Genomic DNA, 21,889 nt, shown 5'->3' on the forward strand with positions numbered 1-21,889 from the left:
ATGTCCTGTTAAAGACACAAATGTTTTAACCCTTGCTGCAACCAGTTCAGCAGGATATCAGACAAAAAAGGATGAAAGGCAGCTAGAAAATTGTTCCTAATGGCAATTTCTATACGTCTCTCTAAGAAACTAGGCTTTGAGAACATATGTAGGATAACAGCATATGAAAAAAACAAAAAAAAAAAAACAAGAACTCACTTATCGGTCAAACTATATGTATTTTATTTATTTATTTCATATCAACAAACATAACTAACAACTATTTTGACATACATTTTATTGTTTTACAGTATTCTGCTGCCACCTGTTGTTAGGTTACAGGAAAGATGTTACTAAGAATGAAGATATCCTGTACAGCTGCATTATATGTTTCATTCAACTTTAGCTAGGCAACCTCTATAGATGCACATTGTAAAAGCAAAACCACATCTTGTAATTTTGGAGGAGCACATTTTAAAACTTCTCTTCCCAATTTAATTCATGTGGTTCAAAACCAGGTAAAAGCTATAGTCAAAAATTCAATGAAGGATTTCAAAAGTAAATTCCATGCAAAAAGAAATAATTTATTGCGCAATACTTAATGTATTTTGTAAAGGCAATGACTGGTTCCATAAAGATCTCAGTATTCAGCACAATTACAAGGAGATTTTTTTCATTCAAGAGCAAAACCAACATCTGATATTTCTAATATAGCTTTTTAGAAGTCTTGCAGATCAAAGTTACGAAGATTATTAGCTTCAGACCAGGCAGAATGCTGGGATCCATCCATTTCTGTGGCAACTTGATTGCCAGTGTCCAGTCTGTGGTTTACTCCACCAATGGATGCTTTGCAGTCAGGACAATTAAATCTCTGATTCGCTCCTCCACATTCTGTGATAATATATACATGGCCATTAGGACATTTGTGCCAGTGGCCAGGGGGCATTTTCATTGCTGAGACGATCATCTTTCTCTCTTCTTCACTGATCCCCAAGCCTGTGACTGGAAACTTTTTATCCAGGCTCTTCATGGCTTCTTTCACATTTAGTTGATCTTGCTCAGTGAACTGGCCAGGCATCTCCAAGGCATGTCTAATATCTTCAACTTCTGAATGCATTTTCCCAGTCTGGCCTTTTGTGTCTGCAATGTGGCAACGGACGTTAAGTTCAGCCAGTAAGCTGAGTCTCTGTAGCTCTCTCTGCAAATCAAAGACTTGTTGATCTGTGAACTTTTGGTTTGTGTTATTGAGCCAGAACATGAACTGTTGGACACTCTGTCTAAACATGTAGCCATCAGTGAATAACATTTTTTCCTTTTGAACTTTTAGAAGCTTTGCAACTCTTATCAGAAAATCCATCTTGTTTTCCAAGATCCACAGATCACTTGCTGTGAGGTAAGTTTTTTTAAGGTTTTCGCGGATCTCCATATATTCCTCTTTCACATAAATTTCACCAATGTTACGATTTTCAACCCACTGATTTAGGAGGGTTCCTCTTTTTTCATCAATATCAGACTGCCTTCCATTTATCTTTTTCTTTACCATCTCTATCTCAGCCAGGCTACGGTTGATGTGTGAGCCATAGCGCAGATTCTTACGTATTGGAGTTTTACACCTGGGACATTCTTTTAGCTTTATTGCTACCTGCTCTTCAGGTCCCTGGTTGGCATCAGACATCCACTGGTCCATAGCTGTAGATTCAAAGATGTGTCCACAGTCTTCCAGCTGAATAAAACGAGCCTCAGGTTCATCTTCAGTGCCAAAGAAAATCTCTGCGACGTCTTCATGGTCACAGAGGCGACATTTGCTCGGACATTTGTCCCCGCAAAGACCAATGCATGGATGGCCACACTTCAGGGTCTCTTTACAAGGTTGAGTGCAAGGTGGACGATCGCATGGCTCATGGCAAAGTTTACTGCAGCTTTGGTGAGGGCATTGCCAGGCGCAGGGTTCAATGCAGGGAGCACATGGTTGCCCGCAGTCCCTCTTACAGTTACTGTGAACACAGCAGTTCTCACAGGGCCTCCTACAAGGGGGGCAATCACGAGTGCAAGGTTCCATACACTTGTGAGAGCAGATCAAAAGGCGTTCACATCGTCGAGCACAGGGGTTATGGAAGCGCCCCTGGTAACACTTGCTACAGGTCCCGCGACAGCCATGGCCACATTTTAATTGGTGCTTACATGGTGCCTTACATTCAGGCTGCTCTCTGCTTGTTTTGTAAAAGCAAGCACCTTGCTGGCTGTGTCCACAACGAAGTTTTAAAATTACTGTGGCTATGCACTTAGTGCTGCATGGCTTTCCACAGACTGAATCACAGGGATGTCCGCATGGAAGCAGTTTCTTGCAAGGTTCTTGGCAAGTAAAGGTCTGTGGATCCTGATGGCAAGGAACCATTTGTGTGTCCTGACACTGAGGTATAATCTTCTCAACCTTTATTGGACATTTCTTTGGACATTCCTGATGGCACAATCGCATGCACTTGTGCTCCTGATCGCATAATGTTTTTTCACACTTCTTGAGACACTTAAACTCCTTGTGCTTTGGGTCATAGGGATGACAAACTCTTGTGCAAACGTGGCCGCAATCCAAACGAAATTGACAAGGCTGGGTGCATCCCCCCTCAGGCGCCTGTTTGAAATCCTCAGCAGAAATCGCCTCGACCTGTCGATTTGGGTGATTCTGGCAGCACAGCGTTAGAGCTCTCCCAACTTGCTTCTTCTCCCTCAAGGTGTGGAAGATATTGCTCCACAGCTCAACTCTGCCCAGGATTCCACTGTTGCCAATACAGTAAAGACCTTTCTTAGCACGTGACAAAGCTACACAGACCCGATTGGGAATGTTCAAAAAGCCAACTTTTCCTTGGGGGTTGCTACGTACAAGAGACAGCAAAATAATGTCGTTTTCTTCTCCCTGGTACTTGTCCACCACATGTACTTTGACCCCTGAGAAGTCACTTGCAGGCATTTGTTGGCGCAGACAGTGAAGCTGGCCAGTGTAGGTCGTGAGTATAGTAATTTGTTCTGGTTTGTAGTCTTGGAGGAGGAGGTATTTGCACAAAGCAACGACAAACTTTGCCTCATGACTGTTCTGATGGCTTTTTCCATCTTTGATCTCTTCCTCTAGGTGGTTGTGTTCCAAAAAGAATAGATTTGTGTTCAGGCCCTGTTAAATTAAAACAAAAGCACATTTCATGATAGTCTTCAGGAATGTCAGTTTAACTTATCTTAAAATTGCAGAACATTTCTAACAATTCCAGATATCTTTAATCATGATGGTGAGGGATCAAAGGTCTATTGGTTCAAAGAAGAAACATAAGAAAAGCACAGCAGGAGAGAAAATGCTTCAGCACCTTGATGTCTTCATACTCAAACACAGAGGGATGGTTCTCCAACTCGGAGTAAATGTGTGGGGTCAGAAGACGAGCAATATCCGGCCTCATTCGATGCTATGGAGCAAAACACAAACAAAGATTAGCAAAGAGATATTCCAACTGCGCTTGAAAACTGTATCAAAATTAAGTTCTGCTAACTTTGAGTTTAATACCAAAAGTGGAATAACAAATGAAGAAAAAACTCCCAAACCTGATAGTTGAGTCTCACGTAGGGCAGCCCCATGTTCACCAGCCGCTCAAACATAGACATTTCCAAGCTGAAGTTTTTAGCAAGATCATAAACTGTGGCACTTGGTCTCAGCTAAGAAAGGAAAAGAATAAGACTTGTAAATCATTCTCTTGTACACTTTAAAGACAAGCTATCTTATCTTTCTTGTTTTCTTTTTTAAATTGTTGGCCATTTTTACTTCCTAATTTTTAGTTGAACTTCCTGTCCGTTATTATTCCCATCTATTTTTATTTTATACATTTCAGATTTTTAAAGTTAGTTTTACCAGTTTGGCTCTATTGCACATCTAATTTCATTGCTTTTTTATTAATCTTTTAGATATTTATATTTATATACTTCCATAATATACAGCTATTTTAGATTTTGTTTTTTAAAATGTAATTTTATACTTTATTTTATTGATTTCTTTCTTGTTAAACTATATTTTCAACGGTATTAGAATATAAATGATTTCACCATACTTAGGTCTGTTTCTGTTGTTCCTAATTATCAAAAATAACTGCATTTCCTTAGTTCTAGGTTTTACAAAAACGAAATAAATAATATTTTTTGTTTACTTAGTATAGTGTTTACTGGTGGGATTGTTACATTGTCTGCATGTTTGTGTCTTTGTTTTTAATCTGTATAAGAACTATTCTAAAAATAGAATCATATGGACTTATCTAATTGAATGTATGATGCATATTTAAGTATCAAAACTGCAAAAACACTGTCTTTTTTGTTCTAATAGGTTAAGCCTTTCCTTTTAGCTTCTATTAAATTGAAAAATACAGATTTATGTACACAGCTGCCATCTCAACTAGAACTTTGAGCATAAACTCCATCCATCCATCCAACCATCCATCCATCCATCCATCCATCCATCCATCATGTTGAAATATTCAATCACTTTACAGCCTTTTTTAGTGAATGTTTGTTTGAATCTACCCGGATACAAGTGATAAGAAAATGTGCCCTAGAGTTATGGTTTGAATATACAGGAATATAAAAAGTATGAAAATGTATTTTAACTATTCCCTTACTGTTTTGCCTGTGTGTGTTAGTCTAAGTGTCTGTGTGTATTTGTGCAAACCTAATTTAGCTAGAGGACAGAGTGTGATTGTGCAAGTACAGTATGTGGGAGGGGTGTGGAGGAGGAAAGACAAATTCTAGTAGAAATGTGAAGCATTGTGTTCTGCTCGATTCAACACCAAACCTGTGATTAATGAATAGCACAACAATGCCAAAACTTAATGCATGTAATGGAAAGTGGTTCCCACTGTCCCAATTAAATAATTTAGATTGAGATTCTGCAAAAACAAGAGTGAAAACACCTTTTTCCTGAGTTGGAGTAAATATCTGAATTTAAATCCGTTACAAGAGAAGGCCAATTGTAATTTGAACAACTAGAATACTTACTGATTTAAATTGCATGATTTAAAAAAAGATGCCTGAAGATTCATAGGCATATTATACAGAAAATGCTATTTTATTGTTACTGTTATTTTATCTTACTAAACTGGTACTTTAGGTTTATTCATACATTCACAAAAAAAAAGCCATGAACAAACAGGGTAATATATGCAAATATTGGTTTACAGCAGATATATTACACAGCGAGATGAGATCAGGACAGAATATTTAGACGTGTGATAGAACTGTGTGTAGTTGTGATCACATGCCACAGATTGCTAGACAGGCTGCCTGCCCATATGTGCTTGGCAGGCCTTGACAAGTTGTTGTATAATAGTCTACTGATATCCAGAATATCACTCCTCACTAATCTCTGTTGTCTCCAGGAATGGCTAGCTCAGTTTTTTTTTTTTATGTTCTTTTTTTTTAACTACAATTTCATTTTTGTCATACACTCAAGAAAGCTAGGGAGCAGAACTAAAACATAAAAATCTTTCACAGCAAAGCCAGGCTTAAAAATGATCACCCAGACATGTAAGTGAGGCAACTTTAATCAGGTAATAGTAGTTTGGTAATACCTTGCTCCAGCAAAAAGTATGTGATGATGAGTTTAATGAGATACAAGATCCCAATGTTTTTGGGAATAATTGCTGTATTTGTGCAGAAGAGCTCATACCTGCTGGTGGTCTCCAATGAGGATAAGATGCTGGCAGGCGTTGCTCAGTGTGGTGATGGTGTGGGCTTCCAGAACCTCTGCGGCCTCTTCAACAACTACGAGGCACGGACGTACGTTCTGCAGAATTGCGCGGAACTTGGCTGCCCCTGTTGTTGTCATGCCGATAACCTAGGACGAAAATGGTGTAAGTCTGTTAAGTCACTCAGTCAACTAGGACTAACCTCTGTGGTTATAAAAAGGTTTAAATAACCCCCCCTAAAATAGGTAGGATGAAACTGACTAGTTTTAATAATATCTATTCTGATAACCTTCAATAAAAAATAAATAAAACTAATCTATTAAACTAAGACATTTTTGCTAAATTATGACCAAGTGTACATTTCTGCAGAAATTATTCTAACAATTTAACAATCTAGAAATGATGTACCTTTGCTTTCTTGAGGACATGAAGATACTCCTGCCGTTTCACTTCTGCCAATCTGTCAGCTGTATTTTGATACGCCTGCTCAGACTCTAGGGCGTTGGTGCGAAGCTCTATTCGGTAGCGTGTAATCCACAACCTGCACACACAAGTAAACAAAATGTAAAAGACATTGGAAGCTTTAACAAACAAACACTGGTCTAAAAGAAAAGTTTAAAGTAACATGGCATTGGTCTGAAATACTGGTGATGCCTTAAGATTTGTTTAGATTACACAGAACCACCATTTATCCCCATTAGATAATATTCATACATATTTCAGAGCTGCTAAATCCTAAATGTGCAGATAAGTCTACTGTGAGTAACCTTGGAATTATGTAGGTATGACTTCATCATTGAAAGGAGATTCATAGCTACTGTATAGTATTGATTTAGCTTATATTTTTACAGATTACAAAAATGTAGTTTATAGCTATAAAAACCTAAAGGGAGCTTGTAAATGTGGCTTGATTACATGAAATAATCATCTTTAGAAATAATTTTTATTTCATAATTTCTAAAAATAATATTGTAATAGTTTTTAATTTAAAATTACTTTGGGTCGTGATTAATTATAAACTATCCTGGAAACAGCATATTTCCCTAATTAAAGAGAAATGTTTAAAGTCAGCAGCAATACTGTGTAAATCTGGATATGTATAAAGTTATAATGCCTTACAAGTAATTTACTCTTATGCAATTCCGCTAAGTTTCATGGTGTAGAAACCTGGTGAAAAAAAACAACTAGAAATGTAATTTTTTTTTTCTACAAAAGGCAACCATTCCATTCAAACGATAAAGGAAAGTGGTGATTATGTTTGGGGGAAGAAAAAAAAAAATCACTGATCCTAATTTCTCACCTGATTAATTTTAAAATCTAAAGTTATCTTCAGGATCACTTAAGTTACATTTTTAACTCAATACTTTCACTAGGAGATAATATTAACTGATATTTGGGAAGCAAAGTATTTTTTTTTTTTTGTTCACATAAAAAGAGGTCCACTGCTGGTCACAAAAAATGGGAATGAGGAGATAAATACTGAATATGTGGCTCCTGTTAACAGGGGCCACATCTCTAGCATAAATCCTCTGGGGAAGATACTGACTGGAACTACTAAATGTGAACTTGGGGGAAAGTCAGACTGTACCTATGCAGTTAGGTTCAGTTGTTTATCACATCCTGTAAACTAGTTGCTAGTATAAGGCAAACATCAATTTAGAAAATTAATACAACAAAATATTGGAGAACAAAATGACTCATACATTATGCACAAATGTTATGCACTCTACACAGCATGGTATAATGGTTAAACAATTACAGATAGTGAAACAAGAAAATGTGAAAAGGTGTTGGTTTTTAAGATCATTATGACCCGGACCTGCTTTCCTAGTAATCGGATGCTTGCAGTTACAACCTGGCTTTGTTGAAGAAATCTTTTTTTTTTCTAGATTTTTATTAATTTAAAGCAGCAAATACACTGGACGCGTAACGTAAGCGGCGCAGATTACGGGCATGTTTTGAAAAGTGTAAATTTACACCAGACGCTGCAAAGTATGCTCCAGAGCTGCGTGTTTCTGTGCAGACAAAAACGTTTGCCACATGGAAAGAGCACCAAGTAGAAGTGCACCTTGGCCTTCCCCTTCTGCTCGTTGACAAAGTGTTGCAAGAGGAAAGGCAGAGTTCTCAGCAAAAATGGGTGCGTCCCATCAACCCGCAGCGTCAACAACAAGGTGATTTCTACCACCTCGTGGCCGAACTGAGACTCAACTATTATTATTATTATTATTATTATTATTATTATTATTATTATTATATGGGGTGTTGTATTCCCATTCATTCCCTGCCAAAGAGAAGCGTATATGGGTCTGAAATTACAACTTTAATCTAGTTTAGGCATCGCATCGCGCAAATATGTGTGTTGTGCCTGCTTCGAGTGTAAATTTTTTGACAGATTAAAATGAAAAGCTGACCTAAGCGTAGGATGCACGTTTGCTGCTTTGCCGCACTTAAGTGGTAGGGCAATGGTGGCGCAGAGGTTAGGGAGTTTGTCCTGCAATTGGCAGGTTGCCGGTTCGATCCAACGCACTGATTGTCTCCGTCGTTGTGTCCTTGGGCAAGACACTTCACCTGCATTGCCTGCTGGCGGTGGTCAGAGGGCCCGGTGGCGCTGGTGTATGGTAGCCTCACCTCTGTCAGTCTGCCCCAAGGCAGCTGTAGCTACTTATATAGCTCACCACCATCAGGTGGTGAAAGGATGAATGACTAAACTGTAGCGTGAAGCGTCAAGGTCGTCAAGACTAGTTAAAGTGATATACAAGTACAAGCTATTTACCATTTACGCCCTGGAAGGCATCTGGTGCGTACATCTTCTTCAAGCACAAGTTTGGTAAGGTAATAAAAGAAGTAAAAATGAACACTAAACAAAATGAAAGGGAGGGCAGCTAAAAAAAACAAAAAAACTATCGAGAAACAGGTGATAGAAAGAAAATAAAGTTAAGTGTTGAGCAAAAGAAATCTAATTTGAAATGCAGACATACCGGTAAAGTCTCCATCTGTCTTCCAGATTAAGTGCCCAAACGTCAAAAACAGAATTCTCCTCCTGCTCAGTCATAACTGAGCTCTTCCCAAGCTCTCTTTTGATTTTGTTCTTCATCTTTCTCCTCTGGTCCCGTTGGATCTAGACAAGGGGAGGATACATTTTTATCATCACACTTCCACATCATTACAGTTAACCTGATGCTTCAGGTGTTTTTATTAATTAACTGAAATATGATTGTTTGGAAAAGTCCAAACAATATAGTATGCTATGATCAATAACTCTGAAGAGATAATATTACCGGTACCTTTGTATTTAAATGTCAGATTTATTTGGCTTGAAGTTGCCAAGTAAGTGTACGCTGACAGAGTTTTGGTTCTGTCTACCTTTCTTTCTTCACTGTAGCTGCATAAGAAACCTATATTACACACTGCGATGTTGTTACCTGCCATGCTTCTTCATTCTGCTCAGCCCGTACGTCAACTTTCTCCAGATTCATAGCCAGCATCATTTCTTCCACCTCCTCGACAGTCTCCTCGAAGATCTCTTTCTTCTTGTCATCTCCGTCAGCTCTGGGATCAATTGTCCAGCCGTCATCAATCATCCGCTCTGCTTGGATCAGCTCTGCCTCCTCTGCAATTGCAATGAGGTCATCGTCCACCTCAATTGCTTCCTCTGCTATACGAGACACAATAATAATATATTGGATGAGATTCAGGAGAGAGAATAAGGTAATCAATCCAAAATATTGTAAACATAATGTTATTTTGATGTCCTGTAAATTTCTTTACACAGACATTGTCAAGTTGACCGGGATGCAAATTTATTTTTTGCTGTCAAAAAGAATTATTCTGATGCCTTTATGATCAATGTTGTGCAACTCATAAGCATTTAATTAAGCAGGTCTTTAAGGCAATTACCGATCACTCTGTATATTATTTTAACAGTTAAAAAGACCCACCATTGTTTCCATTCGCAGTCTCTGGCTCCCTCTGCTGGAAGTTAGTCAATTCCAAACCCAACCACTTCATCATCAGACCGGTGTTCCTTCCATTCCAGGACTCCAAGCTTTCCTCTACCTGCAAATCGTGACAAAGATTTCCCTTTAGGTTGCTCATCATTTTCCGTTTTCACAGGTGGAAAAAAAAGTTCACTCACAGGGGGGGAGTGGAGACTTTTCCAGTGTATTTGTGAAATGAACCTCTGGAGGAAGGGCTCCCGAATCACCCCTTTAAGAGAACACTCAAGCTTCATGGCCTGGGCTTTGAGTTCCCTTTCCTCGTCACAAAGCTGCCTGTAGATCTTCAAAACAGGAAGGGTAAAGTATATAAGAAGATGTGCAATTTATCAAAAATAAGAAAATCAAATGTTATTTCTTCATCTCTTGCTTCATGCGTCTTCACATGAGCTCAAAAGATGTGTGAGAGCTCACCTGATTAAATGCAGTGCGAAGGTGTGGTGGCAGCGTACGTTTGAAGTTAGGCGAATGGGTCAGCTCACGCAGATTGAACTTTTTTAGGATCTCACTGTTGCTGCGACCTCCCACTCTCACAATGCCGTTGCTCAGAAATTTATGAATGCCTGAGAGGCAGAGGCAAAACGAATGAACAACGTATCACATGCAATCGTCCTTTTAACATTGTTTCAACTATGTTGCCAGTTCCCGGGCTCAGCCCTCAATTTACATGTAAAAAAATATTAGAAATAAAAATAGATGCCAAGTTTCTTTATATGAAAAAACAAAATCAAACATTTGCATGTGGAGTAGATACATTAGTTATCTTTATATCAGACTTTACTGATCCGTTTAGGCAGTCAGAGAAAAAAAAAAAAAAAAAAGAACATACGACTCCTTTATCACTGCTTACCCTCAAGAAACTGATCCAGGGCATGGTTGGTATAGCATACAATAAGCATTGGAGCTGGGTTTGTGTTGTTCCAGAGACCCTCATTGGTCAACAGGGCCTGAGCAATCTTTAGGCCAACGTAGGTTTTTCCTGAAGAGAAGAAAAGACACAGAATACACATATGCTTGAGATTTAATATTATTAAGAACAGCAATGTGGCACTTTGAGATCAATTTCTGCAAGAAAGTAAAATGTTTGCTGACAGTTAAAACCAGAGTATTATTGACATGTTTTCTGGGTTATTTTTCTAATTTATAGTACTGACAGCTTGTTCACTTTTAGACCTTTTTTTTTTATTACAGATGGGATTATGGCTCAATCTAAAACTTTTAGGTTTCTCACCAGTGCCAGGAGGTCCCTGTATGATTGCCAGCTCCTTGGTCAGGGCAAGTTGAAAGGCTTTCATCTGAGACTCATCCAGACCCAATTTTTCCTTGTCAGGCCAGGCCTTTGGCTCCAGGCTGTTGAATGGCCTTATGCTGGTCTTGTGTTCAGGTTTGGCCACCGGTGAGAGGTCATAAACATTTTTTCTTCTTAGGTAAGCTGGTGGGTCCACATTGGTAGAACACTCCACAATGTATCTGGAAGCATGCAAATCCCCATTAATAAGACATTAAAAAGAGAGTGTATCTTGTTTCTATAAATCTGTTGTGAAGACCATTTCATCTGCAATCATCTGTTGGGGTAGCAGCTTCACAAACAGTGGTTTAAAGTTAAATAGGGGACTGTTTTGGAGCTTCTAGAGCTTATTGTGCTTAGACAAATGCTTCATGAAGTGAAAAACAACACCGGAGACCTGTAACTGGGGTCTTTCTGCATGTTCACCCTGTGCACGTGCAAGTTCTTTCTGGGAACTCCGGCTTCCTCCCACAGTCCAGAAACATGACTGTTAGGTCAAATGGTTACTCTCAAATTGCCCTTAGATGCGAGTGTGTGCATGGCTGCATGTTCTCTATATCTCTGTGTTGCTTTGTAACAGACTGCCAATCTGTCCTAGGTCTAGAAAAAAGTAGTCACTTCATCTGTTGCAGCTGCAGAGTTTAATTTATGTGTGAGTCCATTGTCTTTCATTTTGCTGGGACCTGCAGAGTATTTCAGAAGATGGGAGGGGGTGCCTGATACAGATAAGGATGGTTGAAGGCTAGGTTTAGCTGGTATCAACATTCTTCTCCTAAGAGTTACAGTAGAGCCGAGCTGAAGTTTCCTAGACCTTCCGTGAGAAACTGCGGTGTGACAATTTCGCATAGATAGCACTGGTATATAACGGAGTGATGCACTTTTTTTTTTTTAAGATTTTTCACGGCTCCTTTGGCTCGCTTTTTTAACATAGTAGACTGACAGCAAGGGGGGTGGAAGAGGGGGAGAGACGTACGGCAAAGGACCACGGGTCGGAGTCGAACCCGGGTCGACATGGGTTGTGCTACCAGCTGTGCCACCAGTGCACCCGGAGTGATACACTTTGTCTAGTTCAGCAATTCCCAAAGTGTGGTGCGCGCAGCCTGCTGCTAGGGGGTGCGCAGGATGAAAAATGTAATGGCGGTCTGACGGTGTATTTCCCCCACACCATAAATACGTGTACATAAACATTTCCTTTGTAAAAATTAAAATAAAAAACTGTAAATTGAATAATTAAATAAAAATATATTTAACACAGTTACCTCTGAAAGGGCAAATCTTCTTCAGTCTGCTCCTTCAAGCCTTCCAGAACGTACCGATAGGCCTCAAAGTACGCTGTTGTCTCAACCATCAGAAACAACTGATCCGTCTGTTGGCATAAACAACAAAAATAAAACATGTTGAGGCATTTATATTAATTGTCTTTTTTTTTTTTGGATGACCCAAGGTAGGTTGCTTGTGTTCTGGCTCACCTGTATTCTGGCCAACATGTTTCTGCTTTCATTTGTAAAGGTAAGCTGAACCTGCCCTTTCTGCAGGTTTTTGGGGTCTCGATCAGACACTGTGGCATACAAGAAGCTCTCAAAGTTATCATGCGACAGGCAGACCAGGGAACCAAAGAGCAGCCTCTTGGAGTTCTGCCAGCGCACAAACTGCAAGAACAAAAATACAAGCATTTTTTTCAGAAATACAGTGTTGTTATAAAATACCAGAAATTGTAGATTAGACTGATGAAATCTATCCAGAGCCTTACCTTAAGTGGCTGAACGTCAAACTGGACAATGTAGTCAAGACCAGTATGTGTGCACTTGGGCACTACAAGGCGTGTGTCAAAATACACACGGATGTCATCAAAGCGCTTCAACTTCACTCGCTTATCATTCCTTCCCATGTCCATCTGGTTCTGGACCAACTGTTGAATTCCCTCACGCAGGGGTCGGACGAAGTCCTCTCTGAGCAGCCGGAAGTGCGTATCGAGGTAAAGGTGGGTGTTTGTGTATCTTTGAGAAGTGAGGTTGGGTCTGAGATATGGCCTGTGTTCCTCCTGGAACTCCTCGGGAGTTGGGTAGATTGGTATGTTCCTGAAATCTCCCTGGTCTTCTTCTGCAGCAGAAATGTAGGCCCTTTCACTCACTTACACCTGGCAAAATATTTTTGCAGCCGATCCTGTGCTTAGAAATATCTTAAAGGAGGACTTACCTTGGTTTGCATCACCATTAGTTAGAAGAGCGTACTTGTCCTTGTCTGTATGCAGGGTGCCCTCCCTCGATTTCTCCTGGAGATGCTCTATTAGGCCCTTCATATTTTCCATCTGCTCCTCTATTTTTGACGGAATATCAAGACCAGATGACCTCAGTGTGCTGATAGAGGCTTGGAGCATTGCCACTAACATACTCACTTTAGTGACAGAGCTTGCAGGGAAGATACTAACCACCTAATAAGCACAGATGAAGGACACTTCATTAAGTAAATAAGAGTATTCTATTCTGTTCGATACACTTAATCAAGTGACATGTTGTTTCAAGCAGTGGTTACCTCTGAGAGAATGGCTAGGATGTTTTCCAGATGCTGCGGGTATTGTGCTCTGCGGGCAGGGTTAGAGTCGGACATCATGCCTCCCACATTGTGAAGCAGGGTGGTGTCTAAGAACTTTGACTCTTTTATGATGTTAGCCAGGTGCAGCAGGGTGCTTCTGTCCGTCCTTGCAGTGAAGGCTTTGCTCAGCACCAAGCAGACGAGCTGGGTGAGGTCTGGTCTCATCGGTGTCTCATCAAGCAGAGCTCGAAAGCCAGGGTTTGAGGAGAGTGTAATGGCTACAACAGACGGCTCAGTTTTAGAGAGGTCCTCCAGTGTTTTATAACCCAGTTTCCGAGGACCTGCACCATCTCTCTTCTCATCCCTGCCTTCTCTTCTGTCTCCAGTGTGCCCTTCTTTTCTTACGCCTATTCCTGCTTCCCCCGTTCTCATTCCTTGTCTTTCAGCTCCACCTGGCTGTTCATTTCTGCTACCTCCAAATCTCTGCCTTTCATCACCTGCCCCTCTACTTCCACCTCTTCCTCTTCCTCCTCTCTGTCTGTCTGCATCTCTTTGACTGTTCCCTTGACTTTGTGCTCGATTGTTCCCTTGACTTTGTGCTCGTCTTCTGACCTCTGGTCCTCCTGATCTGTCTCCATGCACGCCTCCTCGTCTTTGCCCTCTTTGCCCTCTTTGCCCTCTTTGCCCTCTTTGCCCTCTTTGTCCTCTTTGTCCTCTTTGTCCTTGCCCGGTTTCATGTTGGCCAGTATCATTATCTGACAGAAAAATAATAATCATATAGTGAATGGTAAAAACATAAAATTAACAGGAGAGGTGTGTACAGTGCCTTGCAAAAGTATTAACACTCCTTTTTTTAATAGATTCACTTTACAACCACATACTTGATCGAAACTGACCTACATATAACTGTGGAATATAATGAAAAAAATACATAGTAGTTTATTTTTTTAATGTCACTAAAATTAGAAAACTGTGGTGTGCATTTGTACTCATCCATCTTCACTCTTAGAGCCCAGCATAAAGTGTCGTGTAAGTCAACTCATTAGTTAACAGAGTCTTTTTTATTATGAAAATAAGTATATATAGAATATAAGAATATGAGTGGAATAAAGAACAATATGAAGATCAAGGAACGCAACAGACAAATGACAGACTAAGTTGTGGAGAACATTTAAGCTTTCTAAAACAATATCTCAAGCTTTCAACATCTCACAGAGAACTGTGCAATCAATTGTCCCAAAATGGAAAGAGTATGGTTCAACTGCTAAGCTTCCCAGAGGCCAATAGAACCTCTGGAGGAGCCGCACAAATCCACAGCACAGGTGGGAGTATTTATCAACAGGACAACTAAGATATGAGAAGATAAAACATGTTTTAGCCAGTTAATAATTAACTGAACTTGACTCTATGATGACTAGTATAAATTTGAAACGTATACCTCCACATACATACTACAGTCATTTTTTTTTTTTTTTTTTTTTTTTTTTTTTTGCAAAGTGAGATGACACACACTATATACATAAACTGAATTGAAAACATTAACGTGTGTGCATGTTACGTGACAACATGCAAAACACTTCAAGGAGTGTTAACGCTAGCAAAACATTCTGCCGTATGTGTGCATGTTATTCTGACATATTGTGACATAATGTGATGCAAACTGACCATTTTGAGGCCCTCTTCTGCCTGATCTTAAATTCAGACTTTCCATGGTCTTTCATGTGGCAGTTGTTGATTTCTAGGTTGGTAGCAGGTTTCTGAAACGGAATGTGAAAATAGATAGGTTAATAAAAAGATAGATAGATAGATAGATAGATAGATAGATAGATAGATAGATAGATAGATAGATAGATAGATAGATAGATAGATAGATAGATAGATAGATAGATAGATAGATAGAATAAAAATAAATAAAACTGAAGGCACAGATAACACTGGATGATGGGAAACATTTATCGATAGACCTCTGTAATCGGTCCATGCATTTCCCTACTCTCAGAATCCACCGGATTTTACAAGGTCAAAAGAATGCTTGCGCATAAAAGGAAAATAGTCACGCTGTTTATGTCCAGACAGGAAACCAACGCAAACGTTGTACTTGCTTCCCTTTCTGTTTTTAGAGCACAACGCAAGTATTTTTGACATGTGCATTTCAATTTAAACTGCGGGCAGTTTAAACCTTTTAAACTGCCCGCATAATACCTGCACCATATGAAACACTTAAAAACCATGGCTTTGAGCAGAAAATTTTCTCTGCAGTCATTTCAGGTCAGCCAAAGGAAAGTGCGCCCTCTCTAGGAACCCCTTCATTTCCGCGTTAGTGCGTCAGTTTCCTTTCCCTAGAAACGGAAACACTACAAAACAAGTAATGTTTTAGCGACCCTCAGCGCGTACCCCCCGCCCTCCAAAAAGAGAAAAATAATAGCGAAAAATAATAAAACAACAACAACAAAACAGAAAAAAACTTGTGCACACAACCGGCTGTGTGAGCAACGCTCTTTATTAAAAACAGCTCTTCATCGCGTTCTAGTAATGTGTGTGACGTTTCAAGTCCGGAATATTTTTATAGATTGTTTTAGGGCTTCAAAGATACAGAAATACTGCCTTTATTCATACAGAATGAAATGACAATGAAAATCACTCACCTTTGCTGAAATGTTATTGAAAATAAATTACAGCACTTTAGAATTGAAGTTGTATAAATGTTAAAAAAATGATAAAAATAAAACAACAAGGTCCGGTTGGTTGGTTCTGTCGAGATTGTCTCTCTCAGACGTCTTGAGTCAGACTGCGTCAGCTGTGGCTCCCTGGCTTTATATGCTTCTTAGTTTTCGTTTTCGTTTCATCAGAAACAACACCACGCCCAGAGGACACTGCGGGGCAAGAAACTGTGACTCAAATGTGTCTGACTGAATCCTTGTTGCTGGTTGTCATGGTAGGGATCACATATCGGACTCGGAGAGCATGTTGATTATTATGACGAAACCAGTTAGAGACACTGCTCAAATATTTATCTCGAGCTGGTTATTCACAGAAACATTGTCATTTTATTATAACCACCGTAAAATATATCTATACAGTCTCCCATTTGAGTAGCTATTTAAAATCTAAAATATAGTCTTAAAATAGCTGCAATGGCTCCCCACCATTTAACAGCCGGAGAGGAGAGTGGCGCCACTTAAACCACGTGGTTGATAGAAATACTTGCGCTGTGCGTATACTCATTCATCTGAACGTGATTAAGTCCTGATGACTGTTTCAGAAAAGCAGAATGTAGAAATCCAGGATAAGAGATAAAGGCAGGCTTGTGTGATCAGTGCATCCTTACTTTGTGTGTTTCACGACGGCCAAGCAGGATCAGGTGCGACTATGTCAAGCCAAGTTTTAGTAATTCTTAATTACTTAAATAGTTAAGAATCACTTAATTACGTAAATGCCCGCACCCAGTTTGAAGCTGAAACCCTGCCGTTAGTGTAAAGGAAAACAATTCTGTGTGGAGCTACTAATATGGCAAAAAAAATAAAAAATAAAAAAAAAGTTAAACCATTCTCTCTGATCCGATTCTGTAACTCTAGAGGGCGCTGTTTCGCTAACCCTTCCATAACCACTACAGATCAGTGTCCATAACTCCTGAAAGAAAATATCCTAAATTAAAAAAAAATATCAAAAAAACAAAACAAACAACCCCCCCCAACCCCCACCCCGTCATGAGACGCACAGTTCTTTAGCATTTCTTTAACATATAAAAATATGTATATACTACACCACAATAAATCTTATTGAGAAAAAAAAATTAAAACAACATTTTTAATTTCTAAAAAGCCTAAAAATTATCTTGCCGCGGTGCAATCTGGGAAAGCGGTCAGTCTGAAGAACGCACAAGTCTGCTCTGATGCATGCTCGATAAAGAGGGCGGGGCGAGAGCAACATCCGGGGATGTGGTGCGTTCTCGCTCACGCGTTCTCGGCAATCGGAACAGTGCTCGGGCTGAGGCTGATGACGTGTCACGAGCACACGAGACCGCTCAAGAACGCATATTGAGAAACGGCCAGTTGTCTCAGATAACTCAAACCAGCCATAGTAATCGTAAACAACAGGTGTGTTGGGAGAACTCAATTAGCCGGATCATGATTAGCCGGATGAAATCATCTTGGATGTGTCATTTGATCTCGGATGTTTTAAGCAACGTACGAAGAACGGACCCCTGGTCTGAAATAAATTGCCATTAATTTATGTGCTGCTGCTTTTGTGAAAACAAGTCGAAACTTATTTCAACCAGGATATCTGGAAAATCCTGGATTAATCCTCTATCTTGGTTTTGTGAAACAACCTTGGGCATGCAACAGATCGAGGTTGTGTGTGTTTTTTTCCCATTTGCTTTTTTTGCTAAAACTGTTCAGACACAACAATCAAAAAACCTTGATTACTGAAATGTTACTTTGAAAGGCAGAAAACAAACAAACAAACAAAAAAAAACTAAACCGTTTTTACACCAATTGTGCCTCCCATGGCTTAGGCCGTTTCTCAATATGCGTTCTTGAGCGTTCTCGTGTGCTCGTGACACGTCATCAGCCTCAGCCCGAGCACTGTTCCAATGCTGAGAACGCCAAATCGAGCACGCGCCGAGTTCCCCGGATGTTGTTCTCGCCCGCCCTCTTTATCGAGCATGCATCAGAGCAGACTTGTGCGTTCTTCAGACTGACCGCTTGCCCAGAATGCACCGCGGCCGCAGCTTGATTTGAGACAGCGCAAACAGAGCTCACAGCGGTAAGTTAAAAAAAATCTCTTTTCTGCTGCTGTTGTTGTTCAAAAGTATGTTTTAAGATCGTTTGAGGCGAGAATATTATACTTTTAAGCTTTCCTATGTGGCCTGTTTACAGAGTTAGTGCGTAATTAAAAAAAAGTAGTGTGCATAATACCGCTGGTTATGATTTATTTGTTTTGTGTTTATCTGACTGACGTGTGTTGCTTTATTAACTCAATACTTGCTGGAATAAATTGTAAATGTCTCCCTAGGACGGCAGCAGCATATAAAATAAATAAATAAATACATTCTATAAATGTTTTTCCTATCTAAGTGAGTTTATTCTGAGTCAGGACACGAATAATTGAGAGGAGAAAGAGGGAAAGAAAAAAATAGTAATAATAGTATATGAAAAAACATTTATTTTATACAAATGTTTTATCTTTGGAACAGAATGAAGGTGTAATATATTCAACAAATTATTAACAGTTACTAACATGGTTTAAAACAAAGAAATAACTCCTATTAAGATCTTATACAAACAGACAATGCCTATAAACTTACAATTAAAAATAGTTGGAAAGGAAATTAATTTACGCATTATTTTATGTATTTTTACAGGTGGTGAAAAAATGAAATGAAGCAGCATGTGAACATGACTCCAGCTGATCTACATTAGGTCATGTGTAGTCACGTTCACTTAAACATGCAGCCAGCTGGAGCCTCCTCATCCTCCTCTGGGTCATCCTCCTCTGGGTCATCCTCCTCTGGGTCGACCTCCTCATCTAGCTGGTCACCTGCTGCTATACTAATATTGTGGAGGATGCAGCAGCCGGTGATTACTTTTGGGGCAAACGTCGTGCGGACCTCAAGCGCCCTTAAGAAGATGGAACGCCACCGTGTCTTCAGACCACCAAAGACACGCTCAATGATGTTAATCAGCCTTGGCGTGGTGTCTGTTGTAGCATTCCTCCACTTGACCTGGACCAAATATATAATTAACTTGTAATTTAGGTAATATGCTGATATGTCTTAATCTTCTATCCAATTTATATAATCTATGTATCAATTGTGTGTCATTGCTGGCTCTATTTAAGGACAAGAAGGTAAGAGATCTGACTGGCAAGCTGTTTCCCTATAGGATGTATACCGCAGGCCAGCCAGCAGAGGGTCAACAGCACCTCTAACTCCTGTGGCCATCCATGGACCTTCTGGATGGGCAGCAGCTGAAGGAGGAGGACGATGGTGGCCCTTCTTAGCCTGAAGGCTGGTTTCAGGTCCCCTTCATTAAAAAATATTTGGAGGATTGGCACAGAGGTGTTTATCCTCACATATTTTGTTTCTGTTTCTTCCTGTAAATAAAAAATGCCAAATGTTACCATAATTGTTTTTTGTCACCTTTTCTATGCATAAAACTATACCTGTTTAACATGCAGATTATTATAGTTCTCAAGAAAGAAAAGGTAAAATGTATAGTGTTGTATAGTAAATGTAACAAATGGCTTCCCTTCTCTGGTATTTTTACCATTTCACTGAAAAAAATGGGCTGAACTAACTGCACATAATTTATAGATTAATCTCTGTAAAGGTGGACAGACATAAAAATGTTTTTTTTCCCCTTTCTTAATGATCAATGCTGTGAAGGTCAGGAGGTGCAATAAAGTAGCTTAACCCTACTGTTATTAATGTTAAAACTGGGTCTTCATTTTTATTAATATAGAAAAAATAGTCACAATTTCAACCTGATCACGTTTTTAATATCATCATCAATGGGTTTTTTTTAAAGATAAAAGTAGGAAATAGGCTGTCAATCTTAAAATACCTACCAGATGGCAATAGATGGGTGAGCAAAGCCTGCCTTCTGAGCCTCCTCTGTTGCATCAATCTTCTCCTTGCTCGTATTTGCCTCCTCAACTGCATCACCTCCTCTTCAGCCTGCTGGTAAAGCTGACCAACGACCAGAGCAACAGCAATATTGCTCGTATCGCTCATTTTGCTTCTACAAAGTGCTGATTTTTAAAGAAGATTCAATCGCCTCTGCAACTACAACAATTACAACTCCCAACAAAGAAATTCCCGCTATTGCTGGTTTTATACCCACAGTTCTGTAATTATTTTAGATATTTTTTATACTTTTTAGAAATTAATTTAAATAAAAAAAACGTTTTCAATAAGATATGATGGTGTAGTGTATAAATAGTTTTGAACGTTAAAGGAATGCTCAAGCGCTGCGGGTGTGATGACGTCACGAGTATACTTCTGTTCCAATCACTGAGCTATATAATACACTGGAGTGCTGATTTTGGCGAAAAACTGAAGTCACTGGCCGCCATCTTGCTACTCCCTACTCTCACAGAATCCCATAGGATTCGGTTGCAACAACAAGCAGTTTTCTGACTAAGTGAAAACGTTTCACAGGTAATTTTACAGTCAGTGGATGTACTAACACTATCAACTACTAGGAAATTAGGTGCTGAAATATTTTACATGTTATTCATATTAAATATATATATATGTATATATAAGTATGTGTATATGTATATATGTATATATATGTATACACATATGTAAATATATGTTTTTGTATATTGTTATTTATATATTTATAAATGTTAAACATATATATTTAAATGAATAAAATGCAAAATATTTCAGCACATGACTTTCTCAGTACTTGATATTTTTAGAACATAACATAAAACTATATGGCATTTGACATTTTAAAAGTTTTAAGCCCCCCCTGAACATGAGAAAATCCTCGTTATTCGATGCTGTAGCGCACATATTCCTTAGTTACTGGGGGGAAATAGGGAGTACCAATATGGCGGCTGGTGGCTTCAAAGCGACTCGTTCAAACAGACGGTGATTAGCACTCCAGTGTATAATATAGCTCAGTGGTTCCAATGCACAATACGTGCTGCGTGCTCGCGTTCTCGTCAAGTCCGATCTTCCTGTGTTCTTACCGAGAACAGACTTGACGAGAACGCGAGTACGGACTCGCGTTCTCGTGAATTGAGAAACGGCCTTAATTTTGACCTCATGATGAGTGGTCACATGACCAATTTCTTTTATGGTAACTCCCCCACTGGCACACATCGCCCCAATCTCCGAGAAGCATAGCGACAAACCCATAGACATTATATACACAAATATTATTCACGTATATAGGTCTGTGGACAAACCCGGAGACCGCAGATTCAGACCTGCAGTTATTGGATTGGCACCCTCCCCCCAGCGTCACCATAATTCCAGGCATAGGAATAAGTATATTTTTATTATTATTGTTATTATTAATGATATTATTTTGTTATTTCTTGTGCGTCCTGACTAGAATGACATCTGCCCAAATAAAGACGTAGAAGAAATAGTTTTAATGCAGTTCAATTAAAAAAATGTTTTGGGAAATCCAAATATGTGTAAAATTTGTAAAAATGTACATGGATTGTATAGGCCTATTTATAATGCTAGCTAACAATCTAGACTTTTAAACTTTTAATATTCATCTTCTGTTTGTTGTGTCTCGTTGAGGCTTGCTCGTGTTGCTGTAAGCTATTTAATACACGATGGAATTTCAATAAAATGGATTTGATTTGGAAAAAGAGAACCCCCGCCCCACTTTTAGCTAGGTCTTTCGCCGGCTGAC

The 21,889-nt window shown here is 39.3% G+C and overlaps 1 protein-coding gene across 3 annotated transcripts; it reads right to left on the minus strand.

Annotated features, from left to right (window-relative positions):
- Positions 1-198: 198 nt before the first annotated feature.
- On the minus strand, positions 199-16,340 carry znfx1 (zinc finger, NFX1-type containing 1). 3 transcript variants are annotated; one of them, XM_036152172.1, is made up of 20 exons: positions 16,148-16,338; positions 15,168-15,259; positions 14,207-14,257; positions 13,503-14,170; positions 13,167-13,401; positions 12,721-13,070; positions 12,440-12,619; positions 12,230-12,336; positions 10,914-11,152; positions 10,533-10,661; positions 10,097-10,245; positions 9,823-9,966; positions 9,626-9,743; positions 9,110-9,342; positions 8,666-8,805; positions 6,096-6,228; positions 5,669-5,836; positions 3,562-3,672; positions 3,330-3,425; positions 199-3,142 (listed from the first exon to the last, which is right to left on the minus strand). In XM_036152172.1, the coding sequence occupies exons 2-20, from the start codon at positions 15,211-15,213 to the stop codon at positions 698-700; spliced, it is 5,742 nt and encodes a 1,913-aa protein (XP_036008065.1). In that variant the 5' UTR covers positions 15,214-15,259; positions 16,148-16,338; the 3' UTR covers positions 199-697. The 3 variants fall into 3 exon arrangements, with proteins under 3 accessions (XP_036008065.1, XP_036008063.1, XP_021179287.2); XM_036152170.1 differs by having other exon boundaries at positions 9,110-9,339; positions 13,503-14,257; positions 16,148-16,340; XM_021323612.2 differs by having other exon boundaries at positions 13,503-14,257.
- Between the last annotated feature and the right edge of the window lie 5,549 nt (positions 16,341-21,889).

This window comes from Fundulus heteroclitus, chromosome 20, assembly GCF_011125445.2.
Source record: "Fundulus heteroclitus isolate FHET01 chromosome 20, MU-UCD_Fhet_4.1, whole genome shotgun sequence".
NCBI classification, from domain to species: domain Eukaryota; kingdom Metazoa; phylum Chordata; class Actinopteri; order Cyprinodontiformes; family Fundulidae; genus Fundulus; species Fundulus heteroclitus.

Coding starts and splice junctions, on each gene's coding strand:
- znfx1 (XM_021323612.2), bottom strand. CDS start 15,213: ATGGAAAGTCTGAATTTAAGATCAGGCAGAAGAGGGCCTCAAAATG. Junction 14,258..15,167: donor CAGAAGAGGGCCTCAAAATG/GTCAGTTTGCAT, acceptor TTTTTCTGTCAG/ATAATGATACTGGCCAACAT. Junction 12,620..12,720: donor TTGACGTTCAGCCACTTAAG/GTAAGGCTCTGG, acceptor TTGTTCTTGCAG/TTTGTGCGCTGGCAGAACTC.